The following is a 24022-nucleotide window of genomic DNA, read 5'->3' on the forward strand; positions in this document are numbered from 1 at the left end:
AACTGACACCATGACACCAACACTGTGATTAAAATATTCCCCTCCAGTCACCCCCAGTTCCGGTCTTCAATGCTTTTTTGACTTTCCAAAAAAGGAATAGTAAAGAAGATGGATTCCATGAACTTGAGAGGGATCATCCACCCCATCTCGTTAAGGGCAAGATTCTATGTCTAAGCAATTCTTGGTGAGAAATCCTTTGTTGGCACTTTGAAAAGGAAGTGTTCACTGAAAGTCAGCATGGGTGAAGCTAGGGCAAGTGAAACCGGACTAACTCCACTTCCATCTCTGGCAGCAGTGGACATCTGAGGAAATGTGAGCTGGAAAAAGTTGTGAACAAAGGCTCTCTAGCATTTAACAAAAGTAACCCAGAACCAGCTGGAAAAACAGTAAAGTTCAGGAAACTCACGTACAGTCTATTGTGGGCTGGCATATTATCCTTTGTGCTAGTGTAAAAACAAAAACAGCAACTTTACCCCCTACTTCAAATCTCTTGGAGCCTTAATCCTCCTCAAGACCCCTCTCTTACTCCAACTCTTCTTTTTTAAGTAGATAAGTAGGGTCAGTTATGCAAGAATAAAGCTTGAGGATACGCATGCATGCTGCTTACAAAAGCACGGAAGGCAGATACCTGAGTGTTACCAGGAACTTAGATTCAAGCATCCAGAAGTTGGCACAGGGACGCAAGTGATGAGGTGAATGAATCAGCTTCTCCCCTCCTCCTGCCCACGTGTGTCCCCAACCTCCCCCACATCTGATGCTCTGCTTACCAAGGGACAAAGGCCAGTGTCGGCCACCTGCCCCTTCCTGGTGCACACCCAGGAGCCCACAGTCAGCAAGGAGGACAAAGACAGCCGTCAGAGGCATCCACTACATGCACCTCCATCTCTCTGAACTTAAAAAGAACCGGGAGAGGCCCTGCTCCCCGCTGGGCTCTGGTTTGCTGGGAGAAATCAGGCAGCTCAGACCCTCTCCATCCACCTACAGTGGGGAGACTGAAGTCTCAGGGGGAGGCATTCACAGTCTTCTCTTCCTGTTTTCCCTTAAAGCAACTGACAAGAGCTCTTGTTACATCCACCCACTTGTTCTCCAGGATGCAGCTACCTTCAGGGCCCACATGGACGAAAGGGAAAGTAAACTGTCGAGTGACCAGACAGAAAGGACCTGGACAATGGCCCTCACCTCCCTTCTCTTCAGTCACCTGCTCGCCTATTCCTCAAATGTCCCAAACCTATTTCCACCTCTAAGTCTTGGCCTTGCTGTTCGCACTCCCAGGACAAACCTCCCCTGATCTTTGCAAGCCCAGCTCCTCCTCAACAAGCCAGTCCCAGCTGAAACGACAGCCCCCCTGAAGAGGTTCCCCTAACTGGCTTACTAAGTAACCTTCACTCAACCTTCAGGCTCCATCGCAACACCTTGGCTCATTCTCTTCCTAGCTTATACCTCCATCTCCCTCTCCGTTGCTTGTCTGATTCCCCTCTGGAATTTGAGCACCTGAAGAGCAAAAGCCTTGCTTTTCTTGTCTGCTGCTGTATCCTCAAGTTCTAGAAAGTGCCTGGAACACAGTAGCAGTTCAATAAACATGGGTTAAAAAAATTAAATTAGAAAATAATTTTAAAAATTAAAAATAAAGTAACATTAAAAAAAAAAAACTACTGAATGAATGAACCTCAGCCCTAAGGAAGGTCTCAATATGGGCACATAAGGAAAATTTCACTCACTTAGATTGTTAGGGTACATATGCAATGGGGTAGGACCTATGGTTCTTGTCCCCCATATCTTCTACCTGCCATTTGTCTGTGGAAAAACTTTTGCCAAAGAATAAGTTTAAAGAAGTAAGAGCATGCAGAAACAAAGGAAAACAGTCACAGGAGACTATGTAATAATAGTGTGTTCATTAAGCATAGTCAAGGACCTTTAGCTCCTTCTCAAGGACCATAGATAATATTATGATCCATATCCTGTGAGTTGTCTTTTATTAATAGATGCTGAAACTCTCATGAGGTGGGAGACGTGACCTACGTGATGACCAGACTGTAGCTGTGACATAAGCTGCCACAATTCTGAGAACCAGACTCAACCCTGGAACTGAAGATTAACAGTATGTAAAATAATCAAGATGATGCAGGTCAGACCACTGAGGACAATTTCAAAATGACTGTCGGAGCTGCCTGTGCTATTTCTGCATGTATCTGCCTTCCTCTGTCTATAAAAGCTCTTGTTCACTGATTGTCAGTGGTGGGGAGGTGGCCTTTGAACAGACATCCATTCTTGCTGGTTGCTGGCATCCGAAACAAAGCGAATTTTGCTTTCCACCAACCTGGCCTCTTCATTGGCTTTTGAGTGGTGAGCTGCTGGACCTCACTGTCGGTAACACAAACACCTTTCAGTAAGCATGCAAATCTCTAAAAGCTTAACAAAATTACCCAAAAGGTCCCATAGCTTGTAAGTGGTGAATTCCTGGGCTTGAAACAATGCCTCTGACTAGATCAAAAGTTCCTGCTCTTTGCATAAGAACAGGGGGTTGACTTTTTTCCTATTAGTAGGGGACATTTTCTTTGCAAACAAACTGGAACCTTACTATGTAAAACTGATAAAAACACAGATACTTAACACCACGAGATATCACCCCACACCATTAGTATGGCTACTCTCAAAGATACAGAAAATAACAAATGTTAGTGAGAATGTGGAGGAATTGGAACTCTTGTACAATGTTGATGGGGATATAAAATGATGCCATGCCTGTTGAACAGTGTGGTAGTTCCTGAAAAAATTTAAAATGCATTTACCATATGACCCAACAGTCCCAGTTCTGGGTGTATAGGCTAAAAAAATTGAAAACAAGGGGAAGAAGGAGAGAGTGGGATGTATGGAGAGAGTAACATGGAAACTTACATTACCATATGTAAAATAGATAGCCAGTGAGAATTTGCTGTATGACTCAGGGAACTCAAACCAGGGCTCTGTAACAACCTAGAGGGGTGGGATGGGGAGGATGGTGGGAGAGAGGGTCAAGAGGGAGGGGACATATGTATACCTATGGCTGATTCATGTTGGTGTTTGGCAGAAACCAACACAGTTCTGTAAAGCAATTATCCTTCAATTAAAAAATGAATAAATTCAAAATTTTAAAAAATTGAAAACAGGATATTAAAGAGATATTTGTATGGCCACATTCATAGCAACATTTATTTACAATAGTTAAAATGTGGAAGCATCCCATGTCCATGAACAGATGGATGGACATGCAAAACATGGTATATAGACAGTGCAGTAATATTCAGGCTTAGAAAGGAAATTCTGACATGTGCTCCAAAATGGACCACCTTGAAGACACTGTACTAAGAGAAAAAAAGCCAGTCACCAAGAGACTAACTCTGTATGATTCCACTCATGTGTGAGATACCTAGAATAGTCAAATTCATGGAAACAGAAAGTAAAATAGTGATTGCCAGTGGCTTGCGGAGGGAGAATGAGAAGTCACTGTTGAATGGAATAGAGTTTCTGTTTTGCAAGATGAAAAAAGTTCTGTGGATGGATGGGGGTAGGCTGCACAACGTATGAATGTACTTAACACCACTGAATGTACACCACTGAACTGTACCCTTAGAAATGTTTATGATGGCAAATTCTACATTACATGTATTGTAATCACAATGAAAAGAAATGGGGAAAAAAACCACACAGGTGCCTGATCTGAATTTGGTGGGATTGGAGGTGGGGACAGTCACCCCTGCCTGACCTCCTAGCAGGATAAGCAATCATCCCTGTGTTAGCATTGAAAGCCCCACATCCCAGGAACCTCCTTGGTCCCAGGCACCCAGGATGGTTGGCACCTTCCATCTCGGTCACTAAATCATCCTGGCATCCTGAGCATGGCCCCTGCAGCACACACTTAGGGTGACAAGACAACAATTGTATTCTGTGGACAACACTGCCCTGCCTCTGGGTCCCCCAGCTCAGTCCAGAAGAAACTATCCCTCAGTCTTGTCCTGGAGGCTGGCCTGGCTGAGCAGAGAGCCTGGGCCCCTGCCTGGGTAGCTAAGGGTCTGATGAAGCTCCCTGGGCTGGGCAGGGGGGAGGGCCCTTCTGTTCCATGTAGGTGAAGGTTTCCAGTCCACCCTGGCTGGTGAGGCCCAGCCATCCCAGGAACCCCCTGGACCCTGCTCCCCACCAGCTCCCATCAGGCCTGGACCTTGTGCTCGGGATGAACCCTGCATTCACCCCAACATCTGTCTCCAGCATTGGGCTGGAGCTGCTGATCCTGAGACAGTCACCCGGCCTCTAAGCTCATGGTCCACACCTGAGGTCAGGCTCACTGAGGGGGCTTAACCAGGGTCCCAGGGGAGACCGGGAGAGGGAGGGCTGTTTCTGACACAGTTCCTGGTCTCCGGGCCTCCCTGACCACCACCCTCAAGACATCAGCCAAATGTGAAAGCCAGGGTCACTCTCTGCCTTCCTCTTTTCTTTGTCTAAATTGACTGAGTTCTCATATTTTAGGTATGCCATTGGTCACAGGGCTTCCCAGGTGGCACAGTTGGTAAATAATCTGCCTGTTTTCTTTCTTTTACAAGTGGTTGACCAGTTTTCCCAGCACCACTTGTTAAAGAGATTGTCTTTCCTCCATTGTATATTCTTGCCTCCTTTGTCAAAGATAAGGTGTCCATAGGTGCATGGATTTATCTCTCAGCTTTCTATTTTGTTCCATTGATCTATCAAGATCTATCAGTATGGTACATCAAGACAGTACCATACTGTCTTGATGACTGTAGCTTTGTAGTAGAGCCTGAAGTCAGGCAGGTTGATTCCTCCAGTTTCGTTTTTCTTTCTCAAGATTGCTTTGGCTATTCAAGGTTTTTTGTATTTCCATACAAATTGTGAAATTATTTGTTCTAGTTCTGTGAAAAATACCATTGGTAGCTTGATAGGGATTGCATTGAATCTATAGATTGCTTTGGGTAGTATACTCATTTTTACTATATTGATTCTTCCAATCCATGAACATGGTATATTTCTCCATCTGTTTGTGTCCTCTTTGATTTCTTTTATCAGTGTTTTACAGTTTTCTATACATAGGTCTTTTGTTTCTTTAGGTAGATATATTCCTAAGTATTTTATTCTTTTTGTTGCAGTGGTGAATGGGATTGTTTCCTTAATTTCTCTTTCTGTTTTCTCATTGTTGGTATTCATGTCACTGTATGGCAAAACCACTACAATATTGTAAAGTAATTAGCTTCCAATTAAAATAAATAGATTTATATTAAAAAGAAAAAGAAAAAAATCCGCCTGCCAGTTCAGGAAACATAAGAGATGGTTCAATCCCTGGATCAGGAAGATCCCCTGGTTGAGGAAATGGCAACCCACTCCAGTATTCTTGCCTGGAAGATTCCATGGACAGAGAAGCCTGATGGGCTACAGTCCACGGGGTCACAGAGCACATGCACTGCACAGCAGCATTGATTACAACTCCAAGGAATCAAAACTGCCATGCAATCTCAAATTTTTGTATGTTTTGACTTCCTGAGCAGCAAATAAAGGAGGCTCAGAGCCCAGCTTTCAAGGAGCCAGAAAATCCAGTAGTCCTCAGCCCAGCCCTGTTCCTGTCGCTGGTCGGCACCCAGAACGATGAGGTTCAGCCTGGCCACCCTGGCCTTCCTCCTCACTCTTGCCGTCCTGCACTCGGAGGCTAATTAAGGTGAGACCTGCTACTCTCACTGCTCTGAACAAAGAGAACACAGGGGCTGGAGACTGAAGGTGGGGGTGGGCAGGGTGCGGGGCTGCAGTGAGGAGCTGTGGGTGGTCTAGAAAACATGGTCTGGGGTTCCTGCAAAACAGCATCTTTCCCTAGGGTATCTCCCTATTTCTGGTTGAGGCTCACTTCTCCCTCCCCTGGGGTGAGGAAAACCTGCCTCTGAAAACAGCCTTCCTGGCCTTTGGTCCCCAGCCTCGAGAAGCTGACCCAGAGCCCTCCAGGTGTCTGCTCAGCTGCCTCCAGGCAGGAGCAGAGTCTGGGCGAGAGGAACCCACAAAGGATCATGCTCTCTTCGTTTGACCATCTTTGGATGGTTACCAACATTGAAAAACTGGTAACATTAAAAATCCCTATTGCCCATTTCTTTCACAAATATGGAAGACCAAGCAGACATGAGCCCAAGTTTCCACAAGCTCACCTCCAAATGGGACTGAGGTGGAGGTGCTGTCCCCTTAGACAGGGGGCGCTGCCCAGGCCTCAGGGTCCCCACTGCCTGCCACACCCAGCTGTGGTCTGCGTGGTCTCGGGGACTTTGAGCCTGAGACACGCGGGTCAGCTTCCCTCCTCTCCCTGCAAGACCTGTCCAGTGTGTACACAGCACAGAGCCATGTACGAGCTCTCGGTAAATACCTGTGCTACAGGAAGAGCAGGCAGGGCTAAACCCCAGTGTCCTGATCCCCAGCTCACTTCCCTCAACAGGCCTGCTTGGCCCTCTGCAGGGGGCTGGAGCCAGGGGAGAAGGCGGCACAGAGGGACCTGGGAGGAGGCTTCCCAGGAAACAACTCTCCTGAGATGAATGTCAACCAAAATCGAAGACTGAACAACACTCCACGCAAGGACTATCATTTGACACCCTACTATGTCAAATGGCATATTTGACAGCTATTTTCCAGGAATTTTGACTGCGAAAGAGCTTTTCACTGCTTTCCAATAATTTCAGTTATTGTCATATGACTTCTCATCTGCAAATGGGATCAGTGATAACTTCTCAAAGGGTGGTTGTGAGGAAGGGAGATGAGCCACCTCAGGAACTAAGCCAGGCACCAGGCCTGTAGTGGAGTCTCAGCGCACATGTTCGTTGACTCACGAGGGGGTTATCTCCCGATAAACGCACCGGAAATGGAAAATACCGGAATTTGAAAATGCATATAATGCACCTAACCTCCCAGCACCGTAGCTTAGCCTCGCCCATCTCAAAGGCACTCAGAACTCACCTTAGCCGACAGTCAGGGAACATCATCCAACACAGGCCTATTTTATGATGGAATGCTGTCTAACACAGGTAATGTTTTTGAACACTGTACTGAAAATGACCCACAGAATGGTTGTCTGGGTACAGAGTGGTGGTAAGTGCGTCAGTGTTGACCTGGTGACCCCATGCCCAACCTGGAGCTGCAGCTGCTCTGCCCAGCAGCATGAGAGAGGATCTATCCCGTATATACATAAAAAGATGACTCTGTGCCACTCGCTCAGGCAACACGCTGGAATGCACTGGGGGCAGAAGCAGATCATCTCTCCCTCTGGGAGCCTGGGTCTGGAAACTCTGCTCTGGCCAGCTTGTGACCTTCTGTGTCTTGTCTAGTTTTCCTGACCCACAGCTTCCTCATCTGTTCCGTGGGGATAACAAGGCCTTTATTGCACAAAACAATCATCAGTATAAATATCAGTTTACACAGTAATTGCCCTAAGGCTACTATTTGCCATTTTAAGGACAAAGGTTCAAAAAGGGTAGGTGTCCTGCCTGGAGTGACAGAGCTTTCAGGAGAAGAAACAAGGACTAATGGAGCTTTCCTGCCTCCTAGCCAAGGCCCTGATCCTCTGAGCTGAGCAAACCTCACACTTTTAACAGTCCCCACCACTGCCAGACCTGTAAGGGAGGGTCCTCTCAGATGCAGGGGAACAGTCCCGCCCTGCTGTGGCCCACCCTAGGCATCCACTAACACCTTCATGTGGGAAATTATATTTCTCAGGAAATTATATGCTTTTTTCTAAATTACAAGTCCCCCCCAAAACTCAGTAGAGCAATTGGGAAAATGGGAAAAAGTATTCTAATTTTCTGATAGAATTCGCATGACACTCAACAGAGAGATGTTACTGACTTAAAGGAATTTGCTGACATCAAGAACAAAAGCGGTAAGTTAAGATTCAAGGTTCAAGGCTAAGATCAGCATGTGGAGCGACTGGGAGCAGTTAGGGGAGAGGTCATCCCCATCCGGCAGCTTGAGACCATTGCACTGGTAAAAGTGTGAGTTCAAAGCTAAGAAATGCTAATGAGTTTGTAAAACTCATATACTTTCACAATCATAGAAGTGGTGTTTCAAGAAAGAACAAGTTGGGAGAAGCAAATTATGTCCTTAACTGGGCAACTCCAGCTGTGATTCTTGCTCAGAGATGTGGATATTATGTTATTTGAATAATAATTTTCACTGACATTGCCCATAACGTTCAATTGCCCAGGGTTTGAATAATTGCTGAAGGTGATATGATAGTTCTTTATAAATGCTTTGACAGAAGAAATACACAGAGTCAATGTGTAAATGTCACAGAATACTAGGATGTGACAGCAGAAACATTGGCTAACTTTTCTGTAAAATTTAAATTTGCCAAAGCAACACCAATTTGAAAGGAGAAACTAAATTCAGGACAAGCAGACATGTCCATCGTTAAAATAGGAAATTAGATTATATGAAGCATTTAGTATTCAAACTCCAACTTGAAAATGCATTTAGACATTCTTTCAACAATTTGGCTAACCCAATATGGAAAAAATGTTCTATGTCTGAAATATTTGAAGCTAAACAAAGGTAAGTAAAGACTGCAAATAGCTTGCACCTAACATTTCCTGTGTTTTATTTTGTTTGTTTAGGGTTTTTTGTTTGCTGTATTTATTTGGCTGCAGTAGGTCTTCATTTCAGCATGTGGGATCTAGTTCCTTGACTAGGGATCGAACCTGGGCCCCATTGGCAGTGTGGCATCTTAACCACTGAATCACCAGAGAAGTCTCAATGCTTCCTATGTTTAAAATTTTTACTTTTGAATAATAAATTTTAAATCTTTTAAATATCAAATAGTTAAAGCACTTTTTTCAATTTTTAAATGATTTTCATTAACCCTTTACTTTGTGTTAATGGACCCTCCCTTCATGTTTTCTGTTATCAACTGTCTCTATTTGCTAGAGAACATTCAATGTGTTACCAAGTCTATCATCTTGTCACTATATATAGAAACATCATTTATTATTACCTTGGATTTATTTATTTTTACAGAAAACCTCTGAAACTTAAAAAAAAAACCCTATCAGCAAAAAATGATCCGTTGTTTACTATATAGTTACATTATTTTTAAAAACTGAGAATAAAGTGCTGCAAAAAATATACAAACTAACACAACATTGTAAATAAACTATACTTCAAAATAAAATAAAGTTTAAATAAAGTAATTTCAAATAAAATTAAAAATTTTTAAATTTAAGCATACAGTACACCTAAAATAAATACAATGTTATACATCCACTTATATCTTAATTTTTTAAAAAAGACAAATATGAAATAATTTATGATTTGAGATTTTCTAGGAATTCTGATTTCTTATTTCTGAATCCTGAGGACAATCAGAAATTTGAAACACTAGGACCACAGAGTCTCATCCCAGCCCTGGAAAGGGTCTGGGAGATGAGGCTGGGAGGGGCTGGCAGTGGGAGGGAGGAGATGTCTCAGAGGAGAACAATTTAAGGGCTGGGAGGGGGCTTCCCTGGTGGTCCAGTGGTTAAGACTCTGTCTTGCCAGAGCCACTGGTTCCCCCCCTGGCTGTGGAACTAAGATCCCACATGCCTGGGAGTGCAGCCAGAAGATGTTTTAAAAGGGGGTGGGGTGGGGAGGAGAAAGATCATAACATTTCCTGCCAGATGCTCCTGTCTCATGTTTCCCGCCCTACACTCCCGCTCCCCTCCTCAGGGGCTGTGGGGGTGCATATAGAGGTCTAAGCTTTCTCATGGAGAAGTTTCCAGCATCTTACAGCCCTAGGTGTGGCAGAACCAGCTGATACCTGCTGTTTCTCCTACATGTCAATGGCAATCCCACTCTCTCCTGTGGAAAATTATTGAAGGACCAGTGCCCCCAGCCAGGGATCATGTAAGTACAATGGAAAGGGTGCAATCTCAAGAACCAGTAGGGCTGGGAGAGGGAAGGGGGACAGGACTCTCTAGGAACAGTGACAAGAGTGGGGTGGGGTGGGGGTGACACAGGAGGCAGCTGCTGGTGGGGGTCGGAGGAGAGGCTGGGGTGGTGGGACGGACTCTTCTTTGCCTGCTGACTCTCCGTTTCTCATCTTCTCCTTCTTGCTCCTCAGCTTCCAGACCAGAAGTGGGCGATCAATCTGTGCCGACCCAAGCCAGGCCTGGGTGCAGAAGTACATCAAATACCTGGGCCAAACGTCCAAGGGAGCTGGGAACAGTGGGACCTTCACAGTCGAGGGACCATGAGAAGAAGCCACAGAGCCACCTCCCCTCCCCAACCAGCTCCCTCACCCCAGATGGGCCCTGGGCGAGTCCTGGCCCGAATGAAAGCCCGTGCTCGCGTTTCCGTGCTCATGCTCTGATGGTCTGCGCTCTCCTGAAGCTTTGCCGTGAAGCTCCGCCTCCTGGGGCCAGAGGAGACTGTGGCCTCCGGACAGCATCTGTCGTCCCCTTGCCCGCGCTCAGGTCTTGAAATAAATCCGTGCTGCAGAAAGGGACTGGTGGCTTAAATTGGTTCTCCCACAGACAGCCTGGTCATTTCTTTGATTTTACAGACACTTCTATGGTATTTACGGCGTATCCGGGGCTTGTAAACATTTCAATAGGAGTAGATGTAAATAGTGGGATGATGGAGGCGTAGTTAGGACCAGGAGGAGGACGAACAGTAACCCCAGTCAGGGTGCTTAGACAAGGCAGACAGTGTGAATGCAGACGACCGTGGGGAGACCCTCTGTCTGCATGTGCAGAGCTCAGGTGCACAGCAAACGCACCTGGTCACTCCCTCGTCCAAGTGGGCAGAGCGGCTCACCCTTCCTAGAAAGCTCTTCCCCAGGTCTCTGCCATTCAAAACATTTACTTCTCTGGGCCCTCCTCGACCGCCTATAAATAGCGCCCCCTTGTGCTCACTCATCAAATCTGTGCTCTCCCCTCAAATCCGTGCTCCGTCCCCAACACATGCACCCCAACACTGAAGTCCTACAGTCTCTTTAGATGCCGCCTGACCCTTATCCTTGACACCTGGGGTAAAAGTGACCTTGGAAATGTGGCCATCCTCACCACCTCCTCAACTAAAGACAGAGGCAGGTACAGGGCAGTGCTCTGTGGGCGTGAGGAGGAAAGGGAGGCAGGCAGGAGGCAGAGGCTGATGCCAGTCTGGCCGTGTGTCACTGGACACAGACTGCAGAAGGGCCTCAGGGACACCAGTGTGGCCCAGCAGACGCCCTCCAACTCAGTCCTTGGGGAAGGCATGCCATGTCTGTCGGCCTCAACCCTAAACTCCTGGGCAGGAAGGATGCTCTTCGACCCCAGAGGTCAGAGGTCTCTGTCCATCCGTGAGTTTAGTGGTGGGGAGCGGACGACCACCTACTGTCAGGGGCAAAGTCAGGAAAAGAGCACAGTCTGTCCTCAGAGCCCACGGCTGCCCTGGCCAAGGCCATTTCCTCACTGGACGGCCCCCTCCTCTTCCAAACTCCAGTCCTCAGCGCCCCTGTGCTCTTGGGCTCACACAAATCCCATCAGAAAACCAGTTCTCTGCACCTCCATCCACACTAAAATGGGATGGAAGCTCAAATCTCAAAGCCAAAGGGACTAGCGTGAGTGAGGAGGTGGGGAGACCTGGGGTCTCCGGGAAGGACGGGCGGGAGTGCAGGGGCGAAGGGTAGGGAGGAGGTGGGCACGGCAGGGGCCACTGACGCCCTCTGCACAACAGGCTCTACAAGTGGCATACCGTGGCGTTCACCCCGCTGCCAGGCAGGTCGGCTCTCCTCCTGGGTTACTGGGGTGCTCAGGCCTGCGGGGGGCTGGGTGGATACCGAGCGTCCCCTGAATGTGGAGCTATAACTACCGCGGCTGCGCTCCTTCTCTGAGCCCCCCTCCTCAGGAATGGAACCTTCATCCTCCAAGCTGCTCAAGATGAAAACAGGAAGTCACCCTTGAAACACTCTCCCTGATCCATCCATGCAATCTATCAGCAAATCCTGTCTATCAACAAATCCTGTCAACTCTCTCAAAATCTCTCTCAATTCCAGCCACTTTGGCTTCTCCACCACCACCCTCATCCAGGCTCTCACCCGCCTGACCTCAGGATGTGCCTCAGAAGCGGGTGAGAGCTTGGCCGGTGCACAGAATCCTACCAGGCACCCGGAGTCAAGGCGGAGCACCAGGAAGACCGCAGGCATTCAGAACTGAATTATGTGGGAAGAAATTGCTGCAGGGCGTCAGCTGTAACCTTAGAAGGAGATGCAAGATTCCACCCACACAGAGCACAGAGAATTACAGAAGGATCTACAGGGCTGGTGGATTGGCTTAAAGTGTCCTTAGTGCCAGAGGGGAGGGTAATGAATGTCCTGAAAGAGCTAAGTAAAGTGAAATGAAGTCACTCAGTCATGTCCAACTCTTTGTGACCCTGTGGACTGTAGCCTACCAGGCTCCTCTGTCCATGGGATTTTCCAGGCAATAGTACTAGAGTGGATTGCCATTTCCTTCTCCAGGGGATCTTCCAGACCCAGGGATCAAACCCAGGTCTCCCACATTGTAGACAGACGCTTAACCATCTGAGCCACGAGGGAAGTCCTGAAAGAGCTAAAGACAGGAGAAAAGTCTAGCATGGCCGTTAGGAATGTTTGCTACACCCTCAGTGGAGGTGCTGGCTTCTGTCTACTAAGCATCCTCCAGTGCTGGGATGATGAACTGGTGGAGACCGTATAAAATTGGCCCAGTAATCTCAATTTGTGTAAGACAGTAACACTGCACCTTAGTGGGTAAGCCTCACAAAGGTGGTAATTAAACCTAGAAAGATGTGGGGACTTCCCTGATGGTCCAGTGGTTAAGAATCCACCTTGTAATGCAGGGAACGTAGGTTCCATCCCTGGGTGGCAAGCTAAGATTCCACATGCCTTGGAACAACTAAGCCCGCATGACCCAACTAGAGTCTGTGCGCTGAAGGAAAGATCCCGTCTGATACAAGGAAGATCCTGTGGACCAACTAAGACTCAAGTCAGCCAAATAAGTTAATAAACAATTAATTAATTAATTTTAAAAATATATAAATCAGGTCCAAAATATTAATATTCAGATGCAGAGATTAATTAAAAGGTTTTGGGTTTTTTTGGCAGCTCTATGCTGGTTGCTGGATCTTAGTTCCCCAACCAGGGATTGAACCCAGGCTCCCTGCAATGAAAACGCTGAGCCCTAACTACTGAACCACCAGGGAATTGCCATAAATTTGCAATCACTGGAATCATGTATATAATTTTGAACTTAGAGCACTTACATTTTTTAATGGCCTCTTAGGGTATATAACAGATTATCCTTGTAATTCTAATATAAAATGTGTAATTAAACAATTTATTTTTTGCTTGTTATTTTTGAGTTGAGAGATGTAAGAGAACTTGGCTAAGTTAATAGAGAACATTGACATGTTTAACACAACTTGATTTTTCTATAATCATAAGTTTAATTGTTATTACAGGAGTGCAGTACTTTGGAAGGTTCTGAGTGTTAGATCGGGTGTGGAAAGTACTTTTTAAAATTGAATAAATTAATTAAAGCAGCTTAAATTGTTTATCAAAATTTAATCCACAAAAATTTAAATGGGACTGATTGTTTAAGACTGATCTGTTCTACTTGATTAAGCACTCATTAAGGACTTCTTAAATTTTGCTATAAGTAGGCTAAGATGGGTGAAACATGGGAAGCTATATTTTTTCTTCCTTTTTAAAAACTTTTTATTTTATATTGAAGTATAGCCCATTGACCATGTTGTGATAGTTTTAGGAGGTCAGCAAAGGGACTCAGCCATATGTATACAAACACATGTATCCATTCTCCTCCAAACTCCCCTCCCTCCCATCCAGCTTGCCACATACATTGAGCACAATTCCCTGTGCTATACCATAGGTCCTTGTTGGTTACCCTTTTAAAATATAGCAGTATGTACCTATTCATCCCAAACTCCCTAACTATCCCTTTCCCCCTTCCACCCAGAAGCTGTAAGTTCATTCTCTCAGTCTGTGAGGCAATTTCTGTTTTGTAAATAGGCTCATTTGCATCATGTCTTTTTAGATCTCACATCTAAGGGATGCCATATGATGTTTCTGATTCTGTGTCTGACTTACTTCACTCGGTATGACAGACTTTGGGTCCATCTATGTTGGTGCAAATGGTATCATTTCATTCATTTTTATGACTGAGTAATATTCTGTTGTATATATGTACCACATCTTCTTTATCCACTGGTAAGCTGTATTTTTAATTTGTTGCTTTACTGAATATTCATTTAAAAATTGAAGTAACTGCAATAGATTCCTACACACAAATTTTACCTGCAGACATGAAAAAACTCACGCCAATAGAAATTGTCCTTATCTCCTGCCCTGATGACCACAATACGCTCCACTAGGTCTCTCCACTTCCATTCGTCCCGCATCCCTTCCATTCTCCACTGCAGCCACCTGAAAACCCTCTAAAGCTTCCCATCATATCCAGAATAAAATCCAAAATCCTTGTAGCATGTCCTGCCAAATGCCCCATAATTGGATCCCTGCCTGTCTCCTGAGGCTCAGCCTGCTCCCTTGTTTTGAAGCTCCAGCCACACCAATCTTCTTTTCTCATCTCAAATGTCTGACCCTCATTTTTGCCTCAGCCCTTTGCATATGCTATTCTCTTTCCTAGGGCTTCTATTCCACCCATTCTTAGTTTTCCAACTCCCATCCAGTTCTTCTCTTGCTCTTTTTAAAAAATCTTCTTTCCTTCCTTCCCTTCTTTTTTTCTTCCTGGCTGCGTCTGTTGGTAATTGCAGCATGTGGGATCTTCATTGTGGTGCAAAGGCCTTACCCTCAGAATATATATGTGGAAGGATATAAGCATACACATAACTATGTTTATCTCCCAGTAATATGATTATAGGCACATCTTGCCATCAATTTGTCCCGTACTTACTGACTTTTCTGTAGTAAGTAAACATTCCTTGTGCAAAATTAAATGAGATTTTTCTTTTTCAGCATTCCCAGACTTCACAATGTAGGGAGAAAGGGTGCAGTGACCAGTCTTTCGCTCAAAGGGCAAGAACAGAGAGACACCTCAGGCATTCCAGTGTTTCTCTGGGCGACCACACAGTTGTGCAACTTTAGATAACCCCAAGCTCCTAACTCTCGCAGGACAGACGGTGGTGGAGAAAGTCGGGACTCACCTGCTGTAGCTAGAGGCAGGCAGACGTGCTGGCAGCCCACTTGGAGGCATTCTCTTTCTGCCCCGCAGTCCCTGTCTTCTCTGCACTCATTCACACAGGTGCCTGACAAGAGGAAAGATGCAGTTAAAAGCGTTGAAGTCTTGAGTTCGAAAATAAATAATTTAAATGCCTTTACAATAACATTCAAAAAATAAATCTAACCAATTATGTGCAGAAATGTATGTGATACTACTAAGAAAAATAAAATTAGCTATCTTATAAGTGGAGAGAGACGCCATGTTTATGGATGAAAAGATTGTGTTATAAACATATCATTTCTCCCACCCCAATAAAGTTAGTACTATCCCAGTCAAAATCATAGAAGAATTTTTCACAAAAATGGGTAAGCTTATTCTAAAAGTTTATATGGTTTCCCCTAAACCAACAATAATCAAGAAAATAAGATAATTTTAAGCAAAGCTGCAGAACTGAAATGCAATTGGGTTAACTGGATTGTTTATATATATGTGTATATATATATATATATTTTTTTTTAAAGGAATCTTGTCTCTTACCTCATACCACACAACAAAATCTGTTCCAAATAAGTTATAGACCTAATTAAAAGGTGAAGCAATAAAGCTTCTAGAAGATACTGTAACAGCTTTATGATCTTGGGATAGGCAAGTATTTCTTAAACATCACAGAAGTATTACTGACCATTAAAACAGATAGGCAGATGGAATCTCATTAAAATTAGGAATGTTTCTTCATTGAATGACAGCATTAAGAGAGTGAAAAGAAAGCCACATTAGTAGAAACTGTTTATAATCCAAGCATACAACAGACAACTTGCATCCAGAATTCCTTATAAATCAATAGCACCAACTGATAACATAACAGAAAAATGAGCAAAAGGATCAAGCAGACACTTCATAAAGGCAAAAGAAGTTGTTCAACAAAAATAATGTCAGATTCTGGAAAAATGGTTTTAATTGTGTAGATTGCATACATTTTTGAATTTTCTAAAGTCTCCCCATAAACACACACACAAAACTATCAAAATAGCAAAATTTAAAACACATAGACGACAAAACTGTGGAATAAGGTATCCCCTCAAACTCCAAAATACGAGTGGATGAAAGGAGACACAACACTAAACTCCCCCAGAGCAGTGAGGTGTCTGCCTCTGTGCAGAAATCTGTGGGAAGCAATGCAGTGACTGATGGAGAAGACTCGGGACATCGTTCCCATGGGAACTTCCTGAGGAATCTACTAAGAATGGATTGTCAGCTAACCCAAGTACTGGAGAGATAGCAAAATGAGGACTAGTAAGGCATGGCAACTCTCTCCAGTATTCTTGCCTGGAGAATCCCACTGACAGAGGAGCCTGACAGGTTACAGCGCATAGGATCGCACGGAGTAGGACACGAATGAAGAGGCTTAGCATGCAGGGTAGTGGGTAGTACTCAAAGAACTTAGTATAAGGTAACTGTTTGAACTATTCGGGTGTGTGTGTGTTAAGCAGTTGGAAGGCTGGGCGGGACCAGGCATATTCCTGTGGAGCTGAGGAATTCGGGCAGGGCACTCAGCCTTGCTTGCGGGGCTGGTGAGCACACGTGGCCACAGCCATTGCTGACGCACTTCTCTCCTGCCGTGCCGTCCCGGTCTTCTTGGCACTGCCCCACACAGACACCTTCACGATCAGAAAAGACTGGGTTGAGACACTTAAATACCATGATTATTTATGTTGTGAATGACCATGTCCTAATAGACTCAGGATACACTTTGATCTAGGACTTCACTGTGTAAACACGAGCTCCAATAGAACCTCATCTGACCCTTCCAGTAAATAAGATCTGGGTTATTCAGATCTGAATTCAGGGTTATTTACCATTAACGCACATGTCCCTTGTGTTACGCAACTCAGTGAAATTAACCTTGAATACAGAGTTGAGCTCCCAGAGGTCAAGAAACTATTTTTTTAATATTTATTTTTAATTGAAGGTTAATTGCTTTACAATGTTGTGTTTCTGCCATACATCAACAAAGAAACTATTTCTGATAGAAGCACTTACTGGATTTTAGTCTTGATACTCATAGAGATAGAGTTTAAAGATGGAAACAGATCCTCAAAGCTGCTTCAAAGTCTTGGGCAAAAGAACATCTCAACCAACAAGCACATCACCACCTACAAGAGGATTCTCACTGTGGGTCCTGCCAGTGGCTGACCTGCTTCTGCCACCCTCACTATGAATCTCATTCAGTTTCCCTGTTATCGTCTGTAAATGGGGGTTGTCTGGTGTGTGGCTTGAGCAAGTAAAGAGAGGTTGGACTAGATGAGTGACTCTCAAATGTGGCTGATGATCAGAATCATCTGGGAGCTTTCAAATGAACTACAGAGAGTAGGTCTTGGTCCAGACTTGATTACTCAGGTTCTCCAGGGTTGATCCTATACGTGTATATTTTAATGAGGGCTCCAGATGACGCCGATGAGTCCAGATGAGCTGGACTAGAGATTCTCCCAGAGACAGCATGTCTCTGACATTTTAGGATTTCATAAGCTGTTGCCAATTTGTGGAGGAAGGCTGGGGATCATAACCCTTTGTTAACGTTCAGCCATTCATTCATTCGTTCATAGTTTATTTACTCATTCATTCCCTTGTTTCTAATTCATCAACTTATTCCTTAAAAAATACCTACTGTATGTAAAGAACAGGGACTCGATATTTGAGGAAATAGAGGTATGAGTCAGGTTTCACATCAGCAAGGCAGAAATAATCAGGGTGGGAAATCAAAGTTTGCTCTCAACAGACTGTCATTCACAACGTTAAACGTTTGATAGAAAGTGGCGTGAAAGAGGTACAGAAAAGAGTGGAGAGAAGTGGTTTAACCATTACTGTGCTAGAGAATTAGCTGGGATTTAAACACACACACACACACACAGACAAAGACCATTCAATGTGGAAAGAATGGGATTTTTTTTTTTCAACAAATGATGCTGGGACAAATGGACATCCACATGCAAAAAAATAAATTTGGATTACTACCTCAAACCATAAATGCATGCATACATAGTATATACCTACATACACAAAAATTCACTCAAAATGGATCAAAGACCTAACTATAAGAGCTAAAACTATAAAACTCTTAGAAGGAACCATCAGTGTGAATCTTTGTGACCTTGAATTGGGCAATGATTTCTTAGAAATGACACCCAAAACACAGGCAACAAAAGAGGTAAAGAAATTGCACTTCATAAAATTAATGACTTTTTTTTCCGTTAAAGAACACTATTGAGTAAATGAAAGGACAAATCATAGAATAGGAGAAAATCTTTGCAAATCATATATCTAATAACAGTCTAATATTCAGAATATATCATGAATTCCTACAACTCAGCAAGAAAAGGACAAATACTTCTATTTTGCAAAAGGAGGACTTGACTAGCTATTTCTTGAATACATCATATGCAAATGATCATTAAGCATATGAAAAAGTGTCCAACATCATTAGTCACTGGGGAAATGTGAATTGAAGCCACAGTGGGATACCACTTCACAATCACTATGATGGCTATAATCAAACGTCAGGTGTCAAGTGTTGGCAAGGATATGGGAGCAATCGGAACTCTCGCTGGTTGATTGCGGTTAAATTGGTGCAGGCTTTGTGAAAAACAGCTTGGCAGTGCCTCAAAAAATTAAACATAGACTTGCTATGTGACTATGTCCACTCCTAGCAATTTTTTGTCCTCTCCTAGCAATTTTACCCTACAGAATTGAAAATATGTTCACACAAACATTTGCACACAAATGCTCGTAGTAGCATTAACTTCATACTAGCCACAAAGTAGAAATACCCCAAGTGTCCATCAACTGATGAATATATAAATCATATCTGGTAGATCCACATAATCCAACCATGAAAAGGAGTGGAGTACTGATAGATGCTACAACTTAAATGAACCTTGAAAATAGTGAAAGAAGCCAGACACAAAAGATCACATTATTAAATGACTTCCTTTATATGGAATATCTAGAATAGAAAAATGCTTAGAGATGGGAAGTAGGTTAGAGGTTGTCAGGGGTGGGGGAAGTTCAGAACAGGGAGTTGGATAATGGTATGGGATCTCTTTTGAGGGTGATGAAAATGAGCTACAGCTAGATGACAGCTAGATGGCTGCCCAACAATGTGAATATATCAAAACCACTGAGTGGTACACCTTAAAATGGTAAATTTTATCTCAGTAAGCACACACACCCCACACAGAGAAAGCTAGAGACCTCAGAGAGCCTGAGCAGAGGATGTTGGCATTGGTTTCTTTTAACAAGCTTTTTGGGGTGATTCAAAAATGCTGGCAGAGTCTCTTCTACTTAAAATGTGGTCTGTTGGCAGGATTATTAGCATCACCATGAAGCTTAATAACAATTCGTAATCTTGGGCCCCACTCCAGACCTGAATCACAGTCTGCAATTTAACAGGCTCCTTGGATGATTCTTGTCATATTAAACTTTGAGAACTACTGCCCTAATCTAGAAGGAATGAGTATGTCCATTATGCTTATGGTGGAGATAGACAGTACAGTGGGGCTTTTAAGGATTAAGGAGATTTCCACAGGCAGGAGTTGGGGAGGTTGTCACATAAGAGAACACATTTGCATTTTGAGGAAATCAGTCACCTGATTAGAGCTGCACTTTGGGAAGAACAATCTCACATTCATGCATAGAGTTGGCTGGAATTCAACACACAATATGTGTTTTGGATGAGAGAGAGTTCCAAGAGTATTGCAAGGGTCCAGGCATGTAACTAGGGTGGTACAGGTCAGTTTGGAAAGGCTGTAAGAGAAGTTGTGAAAGAAGATTTCACAAAGACTGGTCATTGATTACATCGGAGTGGGAGGAGCAGGCTTCCCAGATGGCGCAATAGTGAAGAAACCACCTGCCAAGGCAGGAGACATGGATTTGATCCCTGGGTCAGGAAGATCCACTGGAGGAGGAAATGGCAACCCACTCCAGTATTCTTGCCTGGAAAATCCCATGGACAGAGGAGCGTGGTGGGCTACAGTCCATGGAGTCTCAAAGAGTGGGATTGGAATTCTCACTGGTTGACTTAGTGACTGAACTCAAGGCAGGAGCAAGGCAACCAGAGAAATCATGTTTAACTGTGAGTCTATAAGGTTGGGGGGCGGTATTGGTAGAAAGAAAAGAAAGCCAAAGGCACAGGAAAGGAAGAGCAAAGAGAGAAGCCGTCAGAGAGCAAAGAGAGAGTTTTGGACTGAAAAGATTCTGAACAATGTCAGTTCTGCAGAGATACCAAGGAGATTGACAACTAAGAAAAATTATTAGATTGTCAGTCAAGAAGGTATTGGTGCCTTTGGAGAGTGGAGTGTGGGGGAGGGGGCTTGGTATCAGTGGTGACTGTAGTGGTGGTGGTTGAAGATCTATTGGAAGGGCTCAGGGGTCAGTGGTTTGGAAGAAAGAGAAAGAGAAGACAGAAGAGGGTTCAGAAAAATGTTGTCTCAACAATACAGGAATTTATATGCTTGTAGGTAGAATCAAATGGAGAGAAGAAGGTTAGAAATACTGGGAACAGACCCAGAAGCTGTTCAGAGGAGGAGGTGAGGGCAGCGCAAATGGAGAGGTTGGCCTTTGGAGAAAGAGAGAGAGGAGGTCGGCAGACACAGAGGGATGCTGGCATGGGGACTCGTGGGGAAAATTAAAATGTGCCCCAGAGTCTCCTTATGTGGACTGTTCTCCATGTTTACCCATCCCCGCTCCATCCCCACTTTGGACTGCACAGGACAGTCCTAGATTCCCCACTTCCTGACTCTCTTGTTCTGAAAGGTGGGACGAGACTTACCAATTGCCTGGAGCCTTGTGTTGAGGGTGAGGAGACTGGCCAGGAGGAAGAGACCACCCAACTTCATGTTGCTAGTTGAGGCCTTTGTGTGCTGATAATGGAGCAAGACCCAAGCAGCTGAGATTTATACCCTCCTAAACAGAGGCTGGGCCAGAGTTCATGGCCACCGTCAACATTTAGGTAACTTGAATCCTGGACTTTGTCAAGCAGTGAACTTTTCTGGGAAAAAACAAACTCACAAACTTTGTGGTGCTGGGCAATGTTTGTTTTCCAAACCAGTTTTTGAGACAAGGGAACTATATCTCCTTAGTAATAAATAAATATATCATATGAGAGAAAGTAAGAGAGGGAGAAAGGGAAAGACAATGAGAGAGGAAAAGATAGATAGATGATATATAGGAGATGTAACCCAACAACCTCTGTGTGCAAAATGCTTTCCTCTTTAAGCATCACGACTGAGGTATGACAAGATTAAATAGCTTGCTTGAGGTTGTTGTTCAGTCACTAAGCTGTGTCCAGTTCTTTGTGGCCCCATGGACTGCAGCACACCAGGCTTCCCTGTCCTTCACTGTCTCCTGAAGTATGCTCAGATTCGTGTCCACTGAGTCAGTGATGCCATCCGACCATCTCATCATCTGTCCCCCCCATCTCTTCCTGTCCTCAGTCTTTCCCAGCATCAGGGTCTTTTCCAGTAAGTCTTATTGTGTCAAGTGGCCAAAATATTGGAACTTCAGCTTCAGCATCAGTCCTTCCAATGAGTATTCAGGGTTGATTTCCTTTAGGATTGACTGGTTTGATCTCCTTACAATCCAATGGACTCTCAAGAGTCTTCTCCAGCGTCACGATTCCAAAGCATCAATTCTTTGGCGCTGAATCTTCTTTATGGTCCAGGTCTCACATCTGTACATGACTACTGGAAAAACCATAGTTATGATTAGATGAACTTTGTTGGCAAAGTGACGTCTCTGCTTTTTAATAGGCTGTCTAGGTTGGTCATAGCTTTTCTTCCAAGGAGCCAGTATCTTTTAATTTCATGGCTGCAGTCACCATCCACAGTGATTTTGGAGCCCAAGAAAATAAAACCTGTCACTGATTCCATTTTTTCCCCATGTATTTGCCATGAAGTGATGGGACTGGTTGCCAACCAAACTCAACTGGTTGAATGTTGAGTTTTAAGCCAACTTTTTCACTCCCCTCTTTCACCCTCATCAAGAAGCTCTCTAGTTTCTCTTCACTTTTTGCCGTTAGAAGGGTATCATCTGTATATCTGAGGTTGTTGATATTTCTCCCAGAAATCTTGATTCCAGTTTGTGACTCATTCAGCCTGGCATTTCTCATGATGTACTCTTCATATAAGTTAAATAAGCAGGGTGACAATATGCAGCCTTAACATACTCTTTTCCCAATTTTGAATAACTCAGTTGTTCCATGTCTGGTCCTGACTGTTGCTTCTTGAGCCCTATACAGGTTTCTCAGGAGACAGGTAAGGTGGTCTGGTATCCCCAACTCTTTTGTTTGAGGTTACAAAGCTACTAAATGGGGTTCAGGCTCAGATATTATTGGCTTCATATTTCATGACTCCTTTCCTGTAACCCTCTGTCTCTGCATCAGCACTTGGGTCTAAATATTGTATTGCATCATATGATACTGTTAGGGGTCACATTTGTTCTCTCTCTTTCCTAAGGCAGTGCTAAATATTTGTGCATCTATAAGCATGTAGCAGAAAAATTCTGGAACAATAACCTCTCAAGTAGTAACACCACTTACTACCTCTTAGGAATAACTGAGTGAGTTGGGGGCTTTAGGTAATCAAGAGGTCTTTAATTTCAACTGAAATAAGACTAAGGTAAGGAAGAGACATTCATATATCACTTGCACAATTAACAGTTAATGATAAAAGAGAGAAAAACTCCCTAAAATATGAAGACTAGGTTGAAGAGTTGCACAATTAGGGTCAGGAAGTGCAGTTCAGTTCAGTTCAGTTGCTCAGTCGTGTCCGATTCTTTGTGACCCCATGAATTGCAGCATGCCAGGCCTCCCTGTCCATCACCAACTCCCGGAGTTCACTCAAACTCACGTCCATCGAGTCAGTGATGCCATCCAGCCATCTCATCCTCTGTCGTCCCCTTCTCCTCCTGCCCCCAATCCCTCCCAGCATCAAAGTCTTTTCCAATGAGTCAACTCTTCGCATGAGTTGCCCAAAGTATTGGAATTTCAGCTTTAGCTTCAGTCCTTCCAAAGAACACCCAGGACTGATCTCCTTTAGAGTGGACTGTTGGATCTCCTTGCAGTCCAAGGGACTCTCCAGAGTCTTCTCCAACACCACAGTTCAAAAGCATCAGTTCTTTGGTGCTCAGCTTAGGAGGGCTTATTAAATTTATCGTATTGCAACATAGAGAAACATATCTATCCAATCTGTCTCTCATACCCCTGACTTGCCCTAAACTCTCTGATACTGTGTTTACCCTACAGGACTTATGAATCCATCAACTGGTACTCCTTTCGTTGCTGGGAGAGAGATGAAAAAACCTGTCCCTGAATGGCAGCCCTCTTTCTGCAGTCTGGGTGCCACTTAAAGGCACTTACTCACTCTTCCAAGCTTCATTGGAATTCTTCTTGTGCAATCAGTCAAAAAAATATCTATGTCAGCTCTCATGTGTAAACAAGTTTTGGCTTTCCTTCCCTGCCCCAGCTCTCCTGCACAGAATGTACCACAGTGGGGTTAGAATGCCCAAACTTTCACTTTCTCTGGGAAGACAAGGCTCTGGGGTGATGAATTAAAACTCAGATGTTCATTCAAGTAAATCATGTGGTTGAAAATCAATGTAAACTCTTCTCTGCTTTCTATTTCTCTTTCTAACCTCTTTACCTTGAAGTTGCCTAACTCTGGCCTCTGTCAATAGCACCTATTGGCCAAACCCCACTGTTGGAGACCCCTAACTGTTGGGAAGCGTAGTACAAAATAGCCGTAAAAGGAGAAAGTCCTTGGGAAAATGGCAAAGGGACA

General features: G+C 44.1%; 1 protein-coding gene across 1 annotated transcript in view; it reads right to left on the reverse strand.

The window, feature by feature from the left end:
- The window catches only part of LOC105004031 (C-C motif chemokine 3-like), a 32882-nt gene extending 11759 nt beyond the window's left edge, over positions 1-21123 (reverse strand). Inside the window, exons 1-2 of the mRNA XM_010861523.1 lie at positions 21016-21123; positions 15175-15276 (exon numbers count right to left, since the gene is read on the reverse strand). Of these exons, the coding sequence (XP_010859825.1) occupies positions 15175-15276; positions 21016-21082 (169 nt within the window). The 5' untranslated portion in view covers positions 21083-21123. The remainder of the gene's footprint in view (positions 1-15174; positions 15277-21015) is intronic.
- Positions 21124-24022: the final 2899 nt, after the last annotated feature.

This window comes from Bison bison, unplaced genomic scaffold (genome assembly GCF_000754665.1).
Source record: "Bison bison bison isolate TAMUID 2011002044 unplaced genomic scaffold, Bison_UMD1.0 scf7180017864472, whole genome shotgun sequence".
NCBI lineage: Eukaryota > Metazoa > Chordata > Mammalia > Artiodactyla > Bovidae > Bison > Bison bison.